Source organism: Phalaenopsis equestris, unplaced genomic scaffold (genome assembly GCF_001263595.1).
Source record: "Phalaenopsis equestris unplaced genomic scaffold, ASM126359v1 Scaffold000224, whole genome shotgun sequence".
NCBI classification, from domain to species: Eukaryota; Viridiplantae; Streptophyta; class Magnoliopsida; order Asparagales; family Orchidaceae; genus Phalaenopsis; species Phalaenopsis equestris.
In genome coordinates this window covers 5,623,116-5,644,429 of record NW_018164666.1, presented here as the reverse complement: position 1 = coordinate 5,644,429, position 21,314 = coordinate 5,623,116, and the positions used below count along the sequence as shown (strand labels likewise).

Here is a 21,314-nt window from a genome sequence, read left to right as displayed (position 1 = left end):
TTTTTAAATATTTCAAGACTCTTTCCGACAGTAAATCAAAATTGGCCTTTTATATCAACTGATGTAAAAAATGTCTTCTTGAATGGGACGTTGATGAAGAAGTTTACATGAATATACCTCTAAATTTGAAAAATAAGTCGAACAACTAGTTTGCAAGTTGAAGAAGTCATTATACGACTGGTAGCAAATTCCTCGTACTTGGTTTGATAGGTGTGCTAAGAATGTGATTACAAAATGATATAATCAATGTCAAGTTGATCATACACTATTTGTTAAATTCAATACCAGAGGTAATATTGTTATTCTCATTGTATATGCAAATAAAATTATCTTGATTGGCGAAATGATTCAGAAGAAATTATCAGACTTAAAAGGATGCTTGCAATAGAATTTGAGATCAAGAACCCTGAGATCTCTGATGGGTAATTGTCATATCTCAAAAGAAATAGAATTTGAGATCAAGAACCCTGAGACCTAATGCTTGCAATAGAGGTGGTTTAGTCCAAGAAGGGAATTGTCATATCTCAAAAGAAATACATCTTAGAGTTGTTAAGTAAAACTTGCATGCATGGGTGTATGGGTGAAAACCTGCTGACACACATGAAATCCAACAAAAGGTGAAAAAGAAGTGAAGAAAGCAGTCCAATTGGCAAAGGAAGAAATTAAAGACTTATGAGCAAATTGTTTTACCTAGCACACAAAAAACATGGTATTGCATACTCAGTCAATATAGTAAGCCATCAAATGAATAATCCAAATGAGGATCATTTGGAAGCCGTGAACTGAGTCATACATAATATACTTGAAGATGACCCCTAAATATTGTTTCCTCTTAAAAAGATCTGAAAATCACGAGATTGAGATATACATAGATGCTAGCGGGACAAAAGAGATAACTGATAGTTAATCAACCATTGGATACTATTTATACGCCAGGCGGGTAATCTCGTCACTTGGAGAAGTAAAAAGCAAATTCTTGTCTCTTCGAGTAGTGCAAAATTTGAATATCGTGCTCCAAGTACTAAGAATATGCAAGGAAATGTGCATTCCAAGGCTATTAAGAGAATATATGGTTGAGATGAAAGAAATAATTAAAATATTTTTTGAAAACCAAAAAGTCATTAGTATAGCAGCCAACAATCATGTACATCATGACAAAACAAAACAAATTGAGATTGACCAACAACTCATCTCAGAAAAGGTTAACAACGGAATTGATCAGCTCAACAAATGTTCCTATAAGACTTTAAACCGATATTCTCACCAAAATACTACCAAGGGTAGATCATGATGAATTGAAGTTCAAGTTTGTTTTGTACAATATATACAACCCAACTTGAGGGAGAGTATTGGAAAGATCCAATCCAAGTTAGGAAGGAATTTATTTCCTTTTCTTCAAAATATATTTCACAAATTGTATTTCCCTTATTAGATATTTTATTTTCTTACTTTTCTTATTTGCATGGATTCCTCTTTAATTTCTTTTCTTTATTTTATACATTTAGCAAGGTGTAATGCATGATTTGAGAGAAATAAAATTCCTTCAAGACTTCTACAATTATAAAAGCTGTCAATTTTGAGAGAAAATATAAAGATAAATTCATCAATTTTATGTTGATTAAAGAAGTAATATTGATGGTTGGCGTTTCATATATTTTTTAATATAATATTGACATTGCTCCAATTTTATTGGGTCAATTGGTTTGCTTGTTGAGCAAACATATCCATATGTTTTTTGGATGCAATATGTTGTGCATACCCTCAAACATGCTTTAAAGAATAATATGCTACTAAAAGCTCAGACAAATGAGAAATATAATGAATATCATTAGATCATATTGGTTGTAAGAGATGCTGTTCTGGTCAAAATTTTATCATAAATCATTCTTTGACATTCTCTATCTTCATTGATTTCTTCATTTTGAATATTCTAGCTATGTATAAAACTTCTTACTTCAGTTACTATGTAGTTAAAATTCAAGCAAATTAAAGAATGCACTTCAAACAATGATAATTAATGAAAAATGATACTATTATCATGAAAATGACGTCAGAAAGGCAAGGTATGCAAGGGAAAAAAAATCTTGATTTTAAGTGGGGTAAAGTTAATTACATTCTATCTTCTATTGATTAAAGTTGCGGATACAAATAAGTATAGCTTGCATTTAATTAACTAGATATAAGATGTCATGTTCTGTACAGTGGCAAAAGCAATGCATAAACATGAAAGAAAGTCAACTAATAAAGATTCAAGCTTTTGAAGTTTTATTCATATCATTTTGGAGCATGTATAGAGCAACAATAGCATACTTCTACATTGGTTGGCTTATTTTTAAATCCAAAGTTTCAATTTGCACTTTATAATATCTTCTCAATTTCTAAAATAATAATCACCAAATTTCCTTTTGTATTCTAGGAAGATACTCAAGTAAAGAATGACCGGAAGAGAATCCTCAATACATTTTCCCTCACAAAAATTTGGCCATCTCAAATATATGAAAAACTTGCTTAAAATTTTACTTTTCAATTGACATACGAATGATGAATGTGGAGCTACATAAATTCTTTGAAAACCTTGAGGAATTTAGAGATCAAGAATCTTTACATACAAGTAGAAGATGAATTCAAAGATGTGGTGGTTGATTCAAGAGCTTTAACACCTCAGCTATAAACTATGTTCATAAAGCTTTTTGCCAAATTTTTTTCTTTTATTGTGAGTGTGACTGGAGCACATACTCGTTCAAATGTAATTTGGGTATATGCTCCTTTCATGCTAAATGAGCTTATACTAACATTATGAAAGTAAAAGTAAGAAAATGATAATTCTGACACTCAATTTGATAGGATCAAAGTTTTCAATTCTTCGGTCCTCATTAAGGTGGATTCAAATTGATCTATAAGAAAGAAGAATCAGGGAAAAAATGCAGTTGTAGCATTGTAGACTGAAACAGGGAAAACAAAATGCAGGATGGATTAGATTAGCTATAAAGAAAGGCTAAGCATACTTTATGTGATATTATATCCATTCATAGTTTTTCCATCTACAATTCTATTTTTAGTTGTCTATTAGAGAAGGTAGAGGAATGGAGAAACAGTTATCAGATGGAGGTTAGTTTTCCCTCAATGATTGTAATCGCAGCTTCAATTGTTATTCTTGAGCAGCTGAGATTGATTTACAGCAGTAACATCTATGCTAATATATGGATGAATACAACGGTGTTTTGTTAATGATTTCAGCCAGAATAAATGACACATAATTTAGAAAAATATTAGCATAATTGAATGCATAAAAACTCAACGTAACCAATTTGAAGGAAAAAAATGCACAAGTTTATAGAGCAGGATGTTATTTGTTCATGTAAAAGAGGTAAACATATCTGAGCATACACAAGGGACTATTTATTGCATTAAAACAAATCAATCTCACGTTTGAGCCCGGATAAAGTAAATGTTTAAAATGGAAGAGTGGTAAACTCAAAATACTCGTTAAAAAAGAGAAAAATAAACGGAATTAATTTAAAAATATCTAACCCATGGCCATATTCTAAGCTTAATTTCAGAGAGGCAACTGACAAGTTCAAAAAGATAAAAATACTATTTAAGCATAATCACGCTAAATCCAAGGAGCCAAAAGAACATTTAAAATCATGTCAGTTTAACTTCAAAATCCTAAGCTTAAACATAAAAAAATTATTGTTAATATCCCTTAACATACTGCAACAAAATGAGAAAGTAATCATAGAACTTGCTTACAGAGCACTAGGAATGTAAGCACTAGGAACAAACTGAAAAAAATTGGAAGGCAATCATAGAACTTGCTCACAGAGCACTAGGAAATTATACTTGGTCTATAGATATCAATTTCCCAACGACTTTTCCAAAACAAATGAAATGTAATGAAACATCAACGAGAAAACTGAAGACAATCTTGTCATAATTAATAAACGCAAAAAGACTATATATTATATGCTAAAATAAATTTACCACAATTACTGTGACTCAAACATAGCCAAATCCAAATTTTTTTGCTGCGTACTTCTAAATTCTTATAACGCATTATGTTTATCATTCTCTGTTAATGCAATATGTGATCTCAATCTTAAAACCTTTCTTTTTTTTTACCAAATTTGTAGCTCTGTGTAAATCGTGTGGAGGGTTCATATTCCTGAGTTGCAAAGTTTTACCATGAAATATCGGATCTGGTGCCACCGTGATGCCTCTAGTTATGAGTTTGGGAAGGATCATCTTGTAGCTGAATGCCATGGGAGGAGTTGTGTGGAACAACAGAAGTTGCTTTTCCATAGTAATATCTTATTTTGGAATATCTAATAAATCTAGGATCAGAAATTACCGCAGTGTTTCAGAAGGTTCACACCTGATGACTGATTGAATTGCAGAGTATTGTTAAGGGGCAGGCTGAGATTTTAGATGACCTTAGTAGAACGTGGCTGATATACGAGCTAGTGACCAAATCAGCAGTCGCTGCTTTTCTTACCAATCTCAGGGTTGTTCGAGTTGCTGGAAGAAAATATCATGTTGTTTGTCCCACAAACTTTAGAAGCAGTGTTTGAAGGAAATCAGGACATTGATGGGCTAATTTTGACTTCAATTAGATCGTCTAAATTTTTTTCTGCATACTTTTAAATTCTTTTTTCGGCTATGTTTGTGTCACAGTAACTATGATAAATTTATTTTTACCATATAATATAGTCTTATTAAATTTATCTGATAGCTATGAAAGCAAAGAATCACCATCAGCGGGTCTAGCATTACAGAGTTTTCTTTTTGGACTTAGCCCTGAGGAACTAAAATAGCACAAGTGAAAATTAAAATATTTCTGGGGCCAGATTAGTGCAGAAAAATTTGAGGCAGTTTGTCAGTGTGTGTATAATCCAATATTTAAACATGAGTGCAAAACTCGAAACCAGCTTGGACATCAAATATTGCCCAAATAGACGAGTCAATAATTGCAATTTTATCAAATTGAAGGCATTTGATCTTATGAGAAACAGTGATCACTCGAACTTTTTTCTCTTGAAAAGCACATTTGTCTGGCTTTAGGTTGCAAGAGATGGTTAAGAATGTCAGGCAGCAACTTTTAATCACAAAATAATCAATAAAGACAGCACAGAACATGTCAAACACTATGAACTTGTATGCTTGTTGATCATGCAAAGAGAGTAAGAGTTCACCAGGTGGAAGTTGAAATATTTATTTTAGGTGTCCTATGATTAATAAAAATAATAAATGAAACTTGTATGCTTGACCTGTGTAATGCGCAGCTAAGTGTCCTATGATTATTACGTTGCAATGGAAATGGATTTAATTTAGGCTTATACTAAACCTAACCTAGAGAACTTGCTAAGCTTTGAAAAAAATTCAAAACACACTTTTATCCTCACATTTTCCATCACCCGCTTCTCATTTGTTCTACCACAAATGAAATATACAGGACTATAGCATTAGGTGCATTCTTTAGTGTGAAGTAGAACAAATTTTTAAATATTTCAAGATCATGATCCACACTCAATTTCAATCCAAAATTGAGGTCCTAAAACAGGCAAAGCAAAAGAATAATTTGAATCAGTCTTGAAAAATTATTTCTTACATCAAAAGATTATCCACCAAAATTCTTGTGTCAGCATCCCTCAACAAAAAAGGATTGCTGGAAGAATAAAAGGACGCCTCTTAGAGATGACTAAATTAATAATATTCTGTACAAATATTTTAAAATATGTTTAGGGATAAGCTGTTCTAACAATTATATACTAAATTAATAAATGCTAAACCCTTGTTTAAGCCCATGTTTATTCATTTCCCAGAACCAAAATCATTTATTATCTTCCACAAAAAAATATATGGCATTCAATCTTTCATTCATATTAATTCTTAGAACCTTACAATATAAACATTAAGGGAGCGTTTGTTTTGGATTTCAAAACCCCATTTCGAACAAAACCGCGCTTTATAATCGTTTGGCTCCCCGGCTTCGTCAACCTGGTACAGAACTGAGGGTGTAGTTCAACAGTATTTGCGATCTCAGGCGCTAAAGTGTGTCCCACAGTTTGCAAATAAACAACCACGCGATTTTCTTTTGCTAGCCCTCGCATTTCTTTTGCGTAGCATGTACTTGCCCTAGTTGAATGTCGTTCGCCCCTTTCTTCTTGCGTACAGATCCTTCATTCCCTTCGCCCCATTCTTCTTGGGTAGCCTCCTCTCTTATGCCTTCATCTTGTTGGTCTAAGCTTGTTGTAACTTCACACCGATCATGCCTAAGCGAAATATATTATAGTTCTTTTTATCCTTATATTTAGAGGAGAGAAGGATAATTTTCTTCATATTCATCATGCAATTTTTTTCTACCTCATACAATTTTTTTTATTTTCTTGATTCTCCTTCACACAAATGAACATTAATTTTTATTACTAAAATATTTTTTTATAATGTTTCCCATTGTATTTTAGATTAATGTTTCTAAAAATAAATTGCATTTTTGGTATACTATCATTGTCACCAATTTGTTTAGGTTTACTTCTTCTGTTCGGGCTCTGATTTGTTGGAGAACAGCATAATTGAACTTGAAGCATGAATTTTTTTTATCTAATTACATTTGTATGGGTGATTCTTGTTAGATAAAAAATACATTTTCATTGTAGTCATTATGGATAACATGTGAACTCAATGTAGATAAAATGTTCTAATCAACCAAAAAAGGTTTTATTAACGAATAAGGAACTGAAAATAAATAGTTGTAGTCATATTTATTTGTGTGAAAGAATACATATTTGTTACTAGCCTCATTTGCATGATTAAAAAAAAGTAACTTCTTTAGTAGTCATGTTTAGATAAGAAATACATTTTCGTTGCTAGCCTCTTTTGCACATTTCTACTATGTTTGGTGTTAGGGGATAGGAAGTGATTTAACTACTTCGAACGTATGCATGAATAGTGATAGTTTTTTTTTATATGTTAAAGACTTGATGCTTATGCATGAAAATATGAGTATTTAGTTGGTTTATATGTAAATATCATTTCTATGTTTTTTCAGTGGAGTTTGCTTATTAAGCTTCACATCCATAAAGCAACTACTCTTGTAGTTAATGTGTTGAAAAGAAAATATTATGTTGATGTCTATGTTTTTTTATTTTATGGTAGAACAATTACTTATTAAGCTAGTTTTACATATGCTAGATTTTGCTCTGATGTTGTCATTCGTCTTAAATTGTAATGTTATTATGTGCTCGTAATATATTTCATTGAAATATTAATATTTGTGATATATTATCACGCGGTAATGTTGCTGCTTTTTTCAGCAATGGATGCAACCATTTAGAACATAGAAAGTGTCTTAGAAAAATTGTTACAGTGGTTGTCTATTTGCTTACCGAGTACTATGAATCATATATCTCTCAGACTCCATGCATGACCCCGACTTTCACGGGGGACAAATGGGCAGGTGAAATGTTTGAGGGTCATCTAACGAGATTTCATAACATCTTTTATATGAGTCAAGTGATCATTTTAAGTGAGCTCCACAATAGTTATGGTCTTCATGGCTCTTCGAGAACGACTTCACGAGAGGAATTGGCTATACCATTGTGCATATTGTAGCATAATCAGTCTATAAGAGCAGGTCAACCAAAATCATCAGTAAATATTTTTCAACTGGATTGAATGCTTAAGTACGTGTGTCTTCCGAGATCATCAAATCTAAAGATTCAACTTTTCAAAATATTCCAAGACAAACTTCAGTGATCATCAGTATGTCATACTTCAAGGCATGTTCACACACTTATTTTTCAGAGACATTCTAAACTAAGCTAACGTAGCTTTGATACATGATAGTATTGGTTTCATTGACGGTGCACTAAATGTAATGACAGCATGCGACTTTAATGTGTTTCATCTTCATCATAGTCGGGTGGGAGAGCAGCGCCCACGATTGTTGAATCTTCAAATTTGCCACACGATCCAGTGTGCACAAATTTTCGCTCCTGCTTCAACGTTGGCTGAAAGGCTATTGGGTTTTTATTAATTTGAGTCAAACCGGCTAATGGTGGACATCTCTTACAGAAAAATATTATTTAGTTGATGATGGTTATCCATTACAATAAGGTTTTCTTAAGCCATTTTTAAATACAAAATATCATGTAACAAACTTAAATGTGCAAGTTAGGTTGTACGAGGAAGAAAAGAGATGTTCAATAACCATCATTCATCATTACAGGGTGTCATTGAGAGGGTTTTGGTGTTTGGAAGAAAAAATGAGACATTCTTCGTGATATACCAATATATCCATTCGAAAAACAAGTTAAACTTATCGTCGCAACAATGACCCTCCATGAAGTTGATTTCACAAGTGTAGATGAAAATGAATCGGTACCACCTGAAGTATATGAATATCGAATGGGTCAAGCCATTACAGATTATGAAGCTATCATTAGTCCAACCATAGGGGACGGAGAAGGTGCTGAAGAGATGGTCGATTTACGTGAAGTAATCATCGATTCTTTAGTTAACGGTTGATGTCTTGCATTGTAATTCACCATCATTGTCAGAAGGAAATGTTAGATCTTTTTATTGAGTGTGCATCCATTTTTCTTTATCATTTTAGTTGGTTAAAAACAAAAGTGCATCCATTCCTTTACATTTTGAGTGCATTGGCTTTTATGCATTTATGTAACAGAGTGGTCTCGCTATTTGAAATACTTTGTTTCAACTTGGTTACCACAAAATAATCTAATCCTTCCCAAAAAATTACATTTGGTTGCTTAAAGCTGTAAATCTGTAAGGGCATTTACATTCATGCGACTCAATTATTTATTATTTACATTTGGTTGGGTACTGGCTAACTTTTATGAGAACCTTCTTCTGCAAAGTTCTCGTTTCAGGGCTGCCAATAGCATATGCATAAATATGGTTGAAAAACACTTAATTTTTCAAAAGCATTTGCCAACTGGGTGTTATGCATAAATATAGTTAATTGCCTACTTTTAGCTCTTACCATTAGTCGCTGTGCGCTTAAAATGTTGGTCTTTATCACAATATTCAAATCTATAACCTGTTTCAGTGCTGCCAGCATTTTCTAAAGCATTCTTGGGAATTTTGGAGGGATTGAAACATGTAATTTACTTTTTTACAGTTAATACAGTTGTATTCTTTATGTAATATGAATGACTTGGATGGCATCAATGTAAGAAATTAGAGTTTTTGTTTCATATATATAAATGGAAAGGATTTTGGTGGTATGTATGGAAGTGTCATTCATCATACAAATCTTGCATCTCATTTTCTTTTTATCTATTCATTTCTTCTCTCCTTATTTATATGATAATCATTAATGAACAGGATTATATAATCGAAAATGAGCTCAATCTATTCCACAAGCTCTAAGAGGATCAAACATTGACAATATTTTGTGATTGCAACCTATTATGTGTTATTTTCAGGATTCAGAAAGGTGACAATGTTGGCAAAAAATTTTACGGATGTCCAAAAAACTTAACATAGACTGCAATTTTTTTTTATGGGTGGATAATCGAGGGATGCAATAAAGGAGCGAAGTGATGAAAAGATAAATACATATGATGATACGGTGAAAAATAATCTCAACGACTTGAAATTTCTTATGAAGATCTTGCTCTTATATGATTTTATAATCCTAGCACTTCTATTATTGTTGTTAACGTTATATTTATTTTGATGATGTAGATGTATTTTAGAGGACCAGTTGTATTACTTTATGTTTTTTGGTAAGCAAACTCGTATGTTTGACTAGGATGAAACTTACGTTGAATATATTATATTGAATTTATATTTGTAAGATTATTTTGAGGGCTGAAATTTTGGTTAATGTTCACTATTAATGCATACATCCGAAATAGTTAAATCACTTCCTATCCCCTAACACCAAACACAACAGAAATGTGCAAAAGAGGCTAGCAACTAAAGTGTATTTTTTATCTAAACATAACTACTGGAGAACTTAATTTTTTTTTTAAACGTTCAAAAAATGCTAGCAATGAAAATATATTACTTCACACAAATAAATATGACTCCAGCTTTTTACTTTTGATTCTTTATTCATTAATAAAACCTTTCTTGATTAGAACCTTTTATCTACCTTAAGTTCACCTGCTATCCACCATAACTACAGTGAAAATGTATTTCTTATCAAAGAATAATCACACAAGCAAATGCAAACAGATCAAAAAATTCATGCTTCAAGTATAATTATGCTGTCCCCAACAAATCAAAGCCCAAATACATGAAGCAAATCTAAAAAATTGGTGGCCATGACAGTATACCAAAAATGCAATTTATTTTAAAAAAAATTAAACAAAAATTTAATGGATAACACTATAAGAAAATTGTTTTCGCAATAAAAACTAATGTCCAATTGTGTGAAGAAGAAACAAGAAAATCAAAAAATTGCATGACATAGAAAAACAAATTTGAAGATGAGTATGCAAAAAAGCGTCCTTATGCAAGGTATCTTCCCTATCCCACTCTCCCCTAAATATGAGGATAAAAATCAAAAACAGAAAAAAAAAATAATATTTTTGGCTAGGACACGATCAATGGGTAGTGGCGACAAGTTTAGACCAACAAGATGAAGTAAGTCAAAAGAGAGGAAGTAACCTAGAAAGAAGGGGGCCAATGATCTAAATGCAAGAACGGGGTGAAGGGGGCGAAAGATCGGAACACAAAAAAACAGGGCGAACGACAATCAGCTAGGGCAAGAACGGGCTATGCAAAAGAAATGATAGGGATAGCGAAAAAAAATCGTGTGATTGTTTATTGGCGAACTGCAGGACGCACCCCAGCGCTCGTGATCGTGAATACTAATGAACTGCACCCGCGGTCCCGAATACTATTGAACTGCGATTGTGGTTCTGAGCCAGGTCGACGAAGCTGGGGAGCCAAACACCTCTAAAACGCAGTTTTGTTGAAACGCGATTCTGAAATCTAAAACAAACACACCCTAAGTAAAAACTAGTGAGAATAAATTCATAAAAGATGATATTGATCATTACTATCATATTGCCTCAGAAAAATGGATGAGGTCATAGGACAAATTTATAATCAATGATTTCATGATATAAGAGGGGATTTCACTCAAATTTTATGCTTCTGTTATTTCGTTTGATAAATTATATATTCTAAATAATAATAATCACCACCAAAGTGGAAGAAAATTGTGATAAAGAAAGTCAATCAGTTTGGTGCAAAAAATCTTTAAAATCAAATATAAAACAAATGGGAGTCTGGATAAATTCAAAGCCTGATTTGTTGCAAAAATATGCGCCCAATTAAATTTGTATTAACCTCTACATCAAGTAGACAAATAATGTTTTACTTAATGGGTGGTACCTTGAATTAGAAATTAGAGAAACATTATTATCATATGAAGACTTAAAAAGATTCGTATGGCCTGAAAAAAATCTCTTCATGCCTAGTTTGGCATATTCTCTAGATATGTTGAAAAGTGTGGTTCCATATAAAATTGATCACTCTTTCTTTATCAAGAACACAATTAGGAGGAAAAAAGTGCTTAATATTGTATATGTGGACCATCTTATATTTTAAGGTGCCTTCGAGGAAGAGCAAATCATATTAATACAATTTTTGAAAAGCAAATTTGAGATGAAAGACTACTGATATGATAGTGGCACAAGCAAAGCAAAATATTCTTATTTCCTAAGTATATTTTTTATCAACTTTACGAAACAAGAAAGCTTGGACGTAGGCATAGAGAAACTCCAACAAATACAAGTAAAAAATTTGGGATCACCGCTAACAAAAAAAGATATCATTGCCTTGTGGGTAAACCGATATAAACTTCTCTTGCATGTCTTAATATTGAGTTGCGTGGTAATAATATAAGCTAATACATGAATAATCCTATTAAAAGCATGTGAAAGTAGTTAAACACATTCTAAGTTACCTCAAAATAATACAGAAAACAAGCTAGTGATTGTAAATATGTAGAAGAAACCTGGCTATATAGTGAAAAAACAATATGTGGTCTCAAGCTTTTAAAAAACTAAATCAAGTGAAAAATTAGGTAGTGAAAGTTAGGATTTTTGAAATAATGTTGTTTAAAAAATGTTTTAAAAAACTAAATCAAGTGATAAAAAAATTATAAAAGTGAACCATGACAAACTGACTGCCATAAGCATTGCAAAAAAACATATTCACCATGACTGGCATCACCAAATGCAATAAGAAAGGATGATACTTCATCTCAAACACAGACACACACGGGCGAACATACACATTTATTTGTGTGCATGAGTTTGTGTGAATGTGTGCATAAAATTTTCAAAAGTTTTAATAGTGGCATATTTTAGAAGAGAGTGGCTTTTCTAAAAACATTGCTATGTTTCAACTGTATGTGGTCAACAATCATTCATATTACACAAAACCAAAAACTTTATGAAGCCAGAAATATATGATTATCAGATAATAAAAGAAATAAGATGCACCGTTAATAAAAAATTTAACAGGCTAGCCATGCTTGTTATCCAGAAATAAGATTATCAGAAATGTTAAAAGTCGAAATAGAATTGGTAAATTCCATACCTAAGTAGCACAGCAGCGCCATCAAAGCCTTCATATTTTGCTTAATGTGAATTATGCAAGGAATGATAGAAACATAGTTTCATCATCCAACCCAGAGGCAATGCTGAGATTGGTCACGATGCAAAAAAGATGGGGAATATTCAGCAATTAGTTTGCATTCTATATACAGTTGTATCCATGTTGGAAATCCTAGCCCTTTGAAATCCAATCATCCATCAGGAAAGAGTCTTCAGGGCCAATGCAGTCCCTTGGATCACAATATAATGGGGTATCCCTTAGCCGGAGATTGTTTTGGACAAACTCCATATTGCAGAACATTTGCTGTTCGATACAACTCCTTCCTTTGTCATGTACCAGCTCTGAGATATCCTTCTTAAGCTTGAATCGTGAAGCACCACTACAAGGCTGGCTTAAGATTTTTATAGCAAATTTTTGCAACTCAGGACTTTGATGCCCATAAGATGCCCACCATTGCGCTGCAATTTGCGGAAAATATAACTGTAAGAGTGTCGACATAAAATAAATGGTAAAAACAATAACTCAACATGCTTACATTCAATCAAAGAAAATGGAAACCAAGTCAAAGGATATTTGACTAACATGGAAGTGAGGCACCACCATCAAAATATGGATCATGAGATTTTTATGGGTACAAATGCATGGAGGACACTGATAGAAATTAGGGCAGAAAAAATATAATTCTATTATGCCGAAAGCAAATCAACGATTACAGCTCCAAAGATATAAAGATAAATCACCTACAATTTGAGAAGTAGGTGAGCTCTTCCAAATCCTACAATTTGAAGGGTAAGAAATCTCTCCCAAACCCTAACCCTAAAACTTGGGATTCAATCTTATGCATTCCTAACTGTAAACCTATTAGAGCCTATTCATACTAAACAATAATAAATAATAAAAGACTCAATTATCTTTAGACTAATAAGAAACTAAGTTGCCCTTTAGGTACCGACAAAACAATACACTCCTCCCAAAAAGATACCCTATCCCTAAGGTGAAAAAAAAAGAAGGTACTCCTCCTCCCCCACAACTTCCTATGTTTCTTCATCCCCTGCCCGCTCATAATATACTATGAGAACTTGTAATTTTTAATTTTTGTAATGGTGTCTCGGGATAAATTTTTCATCACACTGAAAACAAAACCCATTGGCTCACTTATCCTAGATATTTGTCTTTCTTATGCGCTCAAGTGTCGTAACCAGTTGTTGCCCATGATCCTTGTCCAGTGAAGCCTTCCTCAAGATGCTCACTATTTACGCTTTTTTATGTCATCGTGATTGTAACAGTTCGGTAGGGCGCTCCACCTATGCCGCTCCTATTAACCAGTTGCATTGCATTATGATCTTCAACTAATTGCACTAATTCCACAATTTCCCCCAATTCTTGTGGTCTCGGCAAACGAAGTGTTGCTCAAATCTCTAGCTTCAACCCTTTCATAAAGTTGCTTCCAACACTTCTTCTAAAATACCTCTCAAACGACAAGATAACATCTAACATTTCTTCATATAATCCATAATGGATTCTTCCTGGACCAATCCAAAAATTGCATGTGTTAATCCCCTCCCATGGGGTTCTAAAGCGCTCCAACAATCGAATCTTGAAGTCTTCCCATGTCCAAACTGGCTGATGTTCTCTCCATTGATAACATGCTAGAGTTTATCCTTCCAAACACTGAGTCGTTGCCATCAATTTTTCTTCCCCCACCAGCCCATTAACACCAAATTATTTCTCCATAGATAAACCCCACCATAAGCACCCTCTTCTTCAAAGATCGGCATCTTCAGCTTCCTTGTGTGTGAGTCTACTCCCCAATTTCTTTAACAGAAGTTCGTTCCACCCATAAAGCCGAGGTTGGGTTCCCTTCCTCAACCCATATTGATTTTCCTCTTCCATAAGTCTGCCGCAATCCCATAATTAGCTCGCTGGTCCCCAAAAGCTCTAGAATTGTCTTAGGCCAGGAAAGTCACCGCAATAAAAGGCACTAGTGTGGGTAGATGCAGCCCTCTACCAGGGTCCCACCCACCATGGTTCCCTATTCTGTGTTGAAATCCTTCCAAGTTTTATTTTCTCATGCCCTGAAACGCGTGCTGCCCCATTCTGCATGTTGCCTCTAGTTCCAACCGTTTGGATGTCGTCCCCCCCCCCCCCCCAGGCACAGATGCTTGAGTCCGCTTCCCATTCCTTAACTCGAACTTGCATTTGAGAAACTGATGTTTCTATGATGGCACACGAATTCTTCTAATAGTTGTCGCTCACATCCATTCTAAATGCGTCACTCGATCCCGGTGCATGCGGTTAATGGTTTGTGTGGAACTCCTTAATTTTCTTTCATTCCCTCAAGGGTTGTGAACCTCCGTCCATATCCAATAAACACTCTTCTATTCCAGATCTAATTTGACTAGCCTTTTACGCTAGTTTTTCCTCGAAAGCATCCATCTTTTTGGCTGTCCTTACTCCTATACGTCTTGGAAATTCTCTTGTGCCGCAATGTCGCCTGATTCCTTGGCAATCTCAATCGTGAGGAAATCCAAATACGGTTCAACGCGTAGCTCCCGCACGCCACACAAAACTTTGGACATCACAATTCTGGAATCCCTATACGTAGGTTGGAAGCAGACAGCATGTGGAACTCTTGAAAAACATGATCCAAAATTATTGTACACAGGTCGGCCCGTAACTCCTACATGACGCACGGGATTTTGCATGCCACAACTTTGGAATCCCTGTACATCGTGATTTAGCTTCCTTGCAATCCCAGAGCTTGATCGCGATTGTATCACAGCAAGCTACAAGCTTCGATACTGTCATCGCTTCCCAGTTAGTTCTATCACGGCTGTATCGTGAGGTTTGGTCATTGTACGGAGTGATCCTGTCGAGCGACTATATCGCCCTGTTTGTTATGATTCCCAGCGAGGACGAAATGCCACTGTTTTGCTTGGTTTCTCGTGATCCCGTTGTGGCCTTCTCAGCTAGCTCTAGTCGTGAATATATCGTGAGGTTAGCGTTCTAGAATTATCAAAGCAGACAAAACGTAGAACTCTTGAAAACCATGATCCATAATTATTGCATGCTTACCCATAGCTCCTACATGTCGCACAGAACTTTGGACGCCATGACCCTGAAATCCCTGTACATTGCGATTTAGCTTCCTTGCGATCCTAGATAGCTCAATTGTGACTGTATCGCGAAAAGTTGCAAGTTGCGAAACTATTGTCCCGTGTCAGTTAATTCTATCGTGATCGTATAGTGAGGTTTGATCGTTGTACATCGTGATCTCGTCAAGCAACTATATTGCCCGGTTTGTCACTATTTCGAGCTAGGTTGAAATGTGGTTGTTATGCGTTGTTCCCTGTGATCCCGTCGTTGCCTTCTCTGTTGACTCTAGTCGCCATCGCGAGATTACTATTATGAAGGCATGCACGCCGTGATCCCGACCTTGGCTTCCCAAATACGAATCGCGACTGTTTCGCGTAGGTACTACACGAAACCTGCACGACGCAATATAAACCCTTGTATGTTACTATCCCTTCCTTTGTTCCCCGAAATCGTCAGCTCTAATACCAATTTGATAGGAATTCGAGCAGAAATAATATAATTTTATTCTGTCAAAAACAAATCAACAATCACAGCTCCAAAGATATAAAGATAAACACCTACAATTCAAGAGGAAGGCGAGCTCTCACAAATCCTACAATTCGAGAGGAAGTAAATCTCTCCCCAGCCCTAACCTTAAGACTCAATACTCAAGCATCCCTAACCTTAAACCATTAGGGCCTATTCATACTAAAAAATAATAAATAATAAAAGACTCAATTACCCTTAAGCTTAAAAAAAAGACTAAATTGCCTTTTAGGCACCCGTGTAACAGATACCCAAAAATCAAAACACTCTTTATGTTGAAAGCATGCATTTATTTATCACATTTGATCAATGCCAAATATTGATAAAAAAATAATCAGTTAATTCATCAAATTGTTCTTAAGTTGTTGACCAACTACAATTGTCCTAATCTTATATTTGAAATGGTTAACATAAATGTCTAACTATGAGAAATGAGTTGTTTCCTTCTAAATTTTGGTGTTTATGATCTTAAAATGTTCTCCAAAGAAGATAATTTCTTCATAATTTAAGCTAGTAGACTGCATAACTTTTAAAATTTTTAAGATTATTTGATAATTAGTCGGATGCATCAAAACATTCTTGATGAATTGTTCTGGTTATAAAAGATTGTTGTGACTTTCAATAATTAGAATTTTCAAATGATCTGAAGTCCTCTAAATGGGCTGTTCCTACACTTTTTAGAGTATATTTGATGGTTGAAATTAGTGAAATACATGGGCCAAACTAAACTTTTGATGTCATCCAATTATCCATTTTCTAAACATGCCTAATGAAGAAAATCTTATGAAAATGAACCTCGATAATTTTCATAGGTCGACCCAAAATAATGCAGTGGATTTTAGTTTCAAGTTAGATGGCATATGAAAACCATGATGTTCTCAAGCATTTTCAAGAAGCCCCGTTTTGAAGTCATCTTTTAAAATCAACGAATTGTAGGAAACATTAAGAATTGTAGCACTAACCAAATTTGAGAATTATGCGAAGTTTATTTCAACATGATCTCATGTTATGCTAAACACCAACCAAAAACAACACAAGGAAAACATCAAGTAGACATGCATTCATTCAGCATGGTAATTACAAAGGAAAGATGATTACTTGTATTTGGAAGAGTTAAGACAGGAAGAAATACTACTAATTCATCCACTAGAACCCTTTGAATCAACAAATACTTTCCAAAATAATACATGATGGAAAATGTTGCTGATGTTCTTTGTTTTTTTCTCCTTTTAATCAAAGCGTTTCCTTTCACTCTTTGAAGACCATCGTGGCAAGAAAAATATAATTGAAACATCAAAATATGGGAAACTTACATACACACCACACAATTCTTATATATTTACATATCTAATATCTAACCTTTCTAATTTACAATCATAACACTGGAGTGATAAACCTATGCATGCAAAGGTGTATTTAGCCTTTTAAAAGTAAGTGAGTGGTATTTTTTAGGTGATGCTAAAATTTTGAATACTTTGCCTGTAAATATTAAAGTTTGGACGTTAGATATGAAAATACATCGACTATGCGGTATGCATCTAAATGCCCTTAAAAATAATGGCATTTCACGCATGAAACATTGAATTAAATAGTAAATCAAAACAAAAGGGTATTAATTTCAGTGTTCTGCATGTAAATATTAAAGTTTGGGTGTTAGATAAGTAAATACAAAAAAATTGCGTGGTATGTTTGTAAATGCCCATTAAAATAATGGAATTCACGCATGAAATGTTGACTTAAATAGTAAATCAAAACATAAGGGTATTAATTTGTTCCTTCTACTACACAAATTCAATGCTTTCAAGGGAAAAAATAAATTAAACTCAGCATGCCAAAGCATGGTAATTTGTGTTTTCCGTACAAATCTATGAAACTGTACATTTCTAAGACAAATATATTAACCGTTAAGTAAACCTTAAATTCCATCACCAATTACCACAAATGGAACATAGAAAAGTGGGAATGACTTGACTGAATTCAACAAAATAACTGAGAAAAAAAATACATTGAAAAAATAAGACAACCGCTTCCACAGTGATAAGCTTCAGCCTAACCACTAAGCCATCATTCCCCAATGTTTTGACATAACCACATCCGAATAAATCAAGAAAAATAGTACATTTCCAAGTACATTTATATAAATCATATTGAACATAACGAGTAAACACAAAAGAAGGGGGCATTTATACATATACCACCCAATTCTTATATATATATACATATCCAATGCCTAAACTTTGATTTTTACATTTACACCAACCAAATCTTTCAATACACATAAAAAAATACCACTATTTTAATATTTCAAAAACTTTTTAAAGCATAGTTATGGTGCAATATATCTAAAAATTGAAGTTTAGGCGTTAGATATTTAAATTCATAAAAATTGTGTGGTAAGTACATGCTCCTAAAAGAAAATGAGGCTTCCAAACCTGGTGGCATTTTTGATCTTTGCTCTACTGCTATCTCATTGAGGGTTGCCCCTGACAACAATGTATAAGCTTCTAGTTGTGGAACTATCAATGCTTGACTGCTATGGCCCTCAACCATTCGGACTATGCAACCAAGTAGACCATTAGTGACCTCAGTGTCAACAAAGAAATCATTTGAGCAGAATAAATTTGGATTCAAATAGTAACCAGCAGAATGAAGAGGGCAGTGCAGATAGTTGTCCCATATTTCATCTATTATAGACCAAAGGGGCAGGTATCTTGCTTCTTCGCCTCCAAGATTACCTTTAATTCCTTCTTTAGCTCTATCCATCGCATCATATAAGAATCCCATTGGAGCAGTATCACCTCCATCAATCTTTTGCAGAACACGAATTAGAGGAATTGTGACCCTTGTAACATCGGCAGTTGAAGCCCAGAAAAAAGGATCATTAACCAGCTCACAAATTTTTTTGCCCAGCGGTCTAGAAGCCAATTCAGAGCTGCTCCATGCTTCTGATTTGAACATATAAATCAAGTTTTCTCTTTCAGACAAAATGTTTCCCAGGGTCAGAAAATCAGAAATTGATTTCAAATTTGATTGTCGAACCAGATAGCTCCCTTGAATGCACTTCCTCATCAGCTCAAACGGTAGCAAATGACTGTAAATAAACCTTGTGATGCACTTAGCATCAAACAAAACTTTCTTCACGTGATCTAGCATTCCTATCTTCTCCAAAATAAGATTTATGCAATAATCTGCACTTACTGTCCAGAATAAAGACCTGTACTTTTCCACCAACTTCTTACCAGCAGCCTCCATGTAACATGACTTCTCATGGGCAATAACCTGAACAACATTTTGAACTCCCACCTCCTCTACAACTTTACTAAATAGCACAAACAATGCATCAGCGTTGCTGATGGCATCCGATGCATCAACAGATCTTAGGAATATTGTGCCTTGTGGACTATTTACCAGAAAACGAATCAAGCTTCTGCCCTGTTGGTCAGACCAACCATCTAAAAGGATGCTGCATCCAGTTCTTTCCCAACAAGATCTGACATTTTCAACGTGTTTACACACTTCTTTTAGTTGCTCTTCAAGGATCCATCCCTTAAGCTCATCATGCCTAGGAACCCTAAACCCAAATCCACATCTAATGCTGGCATCAATCATTTTCTGAAAAGATGATAATTTGATCACATTAGGATCAATGCCCGCCTCAAAGAAGAAACAACCTATAAGCTTTGCTACATGTGAGAATGAATCGTCCTTCACTTCTTCCTTCACAATAACATCTCCATCTTCCATCTTGCTTGAAGTGCTTGAAATATGAATGCCACCAAAAGGATTTCCACTCTTATTTGACTCCATGGCATTCTTTCCCTTACCCAATGAAGCTGATTGACTTGGTCCGGCATGATCAATGACATTTTGACTCAACCTATTTCTCATTTCAGCGGTACCTTCTCCGTAACTTGATGCAGGAAAAGGGTGGGTTAGCTTTAATTGCGCACGTTTAGGGTTGCTTAAAGGAGGTGAGACATGTCTCTTTAGAGGAAGATCAGGATGGTAGATCTCCCCAACTTCCTTAAGAAGCCTCTCTTTCTTCTTCTCCAGCAACAGATCCTTCATCCGTGCCTTAACATCATCAGGGGCCCCAATACAAGCAGCTACGTCATTACCAACACCTCCCAGGTGGTGCTTCAACCGGTTGAATCCACGTACCTCTTTCCCACAATAGTTACACTGCACCCTACTCTTATCTTTGTCCATGGCCAGTCCATGGGTCTCAATTGCATCTCCTGCTTCAGTGCTCATTTCTGCCTTGAATAGAAAAAAACTTACCAGGGATTTACCAACGTTGCATGCATCTTTAACCCTAAGATGTAGCATCTATCATGGATAAACTTGCTAGCATGATAAAAACCGGCATTCAGACCGAAATGCTAAACTCGTCATCACCTCCACTATTATAAAAGCCGTTTGGACGAAGGAATAGCAAGATAAATCATGAAAGAGCGACAAAGCTGAGGCAGAACTAAGTGGCTTTATCGTATGAAGCTTATCTACAACATTTGTGTCCCAGCTAAAGCGGCCTCAGAAGAAACCCTAGATGCTCAACTTTCGAGAGTAAAAATCACTCAGAACAATACAAAATACTCTATATATATATATATAGAACCACTAGGGATTCATTAAACTGTGCAACCCCAAGCAGGCAGTACCCCAAGGTTTTGATTCATCAAATCGCACCATTGCACACACATGAATTGAAGCGAGATACAGAAGCAGAAAAAATAAGAAGTATTTTGCGTTTTCAAGGAAAGAATCAATGTAGACCAGCCAACACTGAAAAGGCGACTTCCCTGTAGCTCCGCCTCCGCAATCTTCCGACCTCCGCGGTCTCCTATCAGCAAACTTCTGAAACGCACTCGGAAGAGGCGACCTCCGAGGGACCGCCCCTATTTTGACTTGTTATTTCAATTGACATCGACCTCCGTCAAGCCTGACTTTTGTGATATGCAAATTTTTAAGAGGATTAATGTCATCAATTTTTCTCTTCAGAAATTTTTATTTTTATATTAATATCAATTAAATTTTTTTATATCACATAAAAATTATTTTTTTTTTTTTTTTTGAAAATGAAATGCATA

The 21,314-nt window shown here is 34.7% G+C and overlaps 1 protein-coding gene across 1 annotated transcript in view; it reads right to left on the bottom strand.

Moving 5' to 3' along the window:
- The window catches only part of LOC110023347, a 27,375-nt gene extending 6,249 nt beyond the window's left edge, over nt 1–21,126 (bottom strand). Inside the window, exons 1-2 of the mRNA XM_020722714.1 lie at nt 18,657–21,126; nt 12,586–13,061 (exon numbers count right to left, since the gene is read on the bottom strand). Coding sequence (XP_020578373.1) covers nt 12,775–13,061; nt 18,657–20,553 — 2,184 coding nt within the window. The 5' untranslated portion in view covers nt 20,554–21,126 and the 3' untranslated portion in view covers nt 12,586–12,774. The remainder of the gene's footprint in view (nt 1–12,585; nt 13,062–18,656) is intronic.
- Between the last annotated feature and the right edge of the window lie 188 nt (nt 21,127–21,314).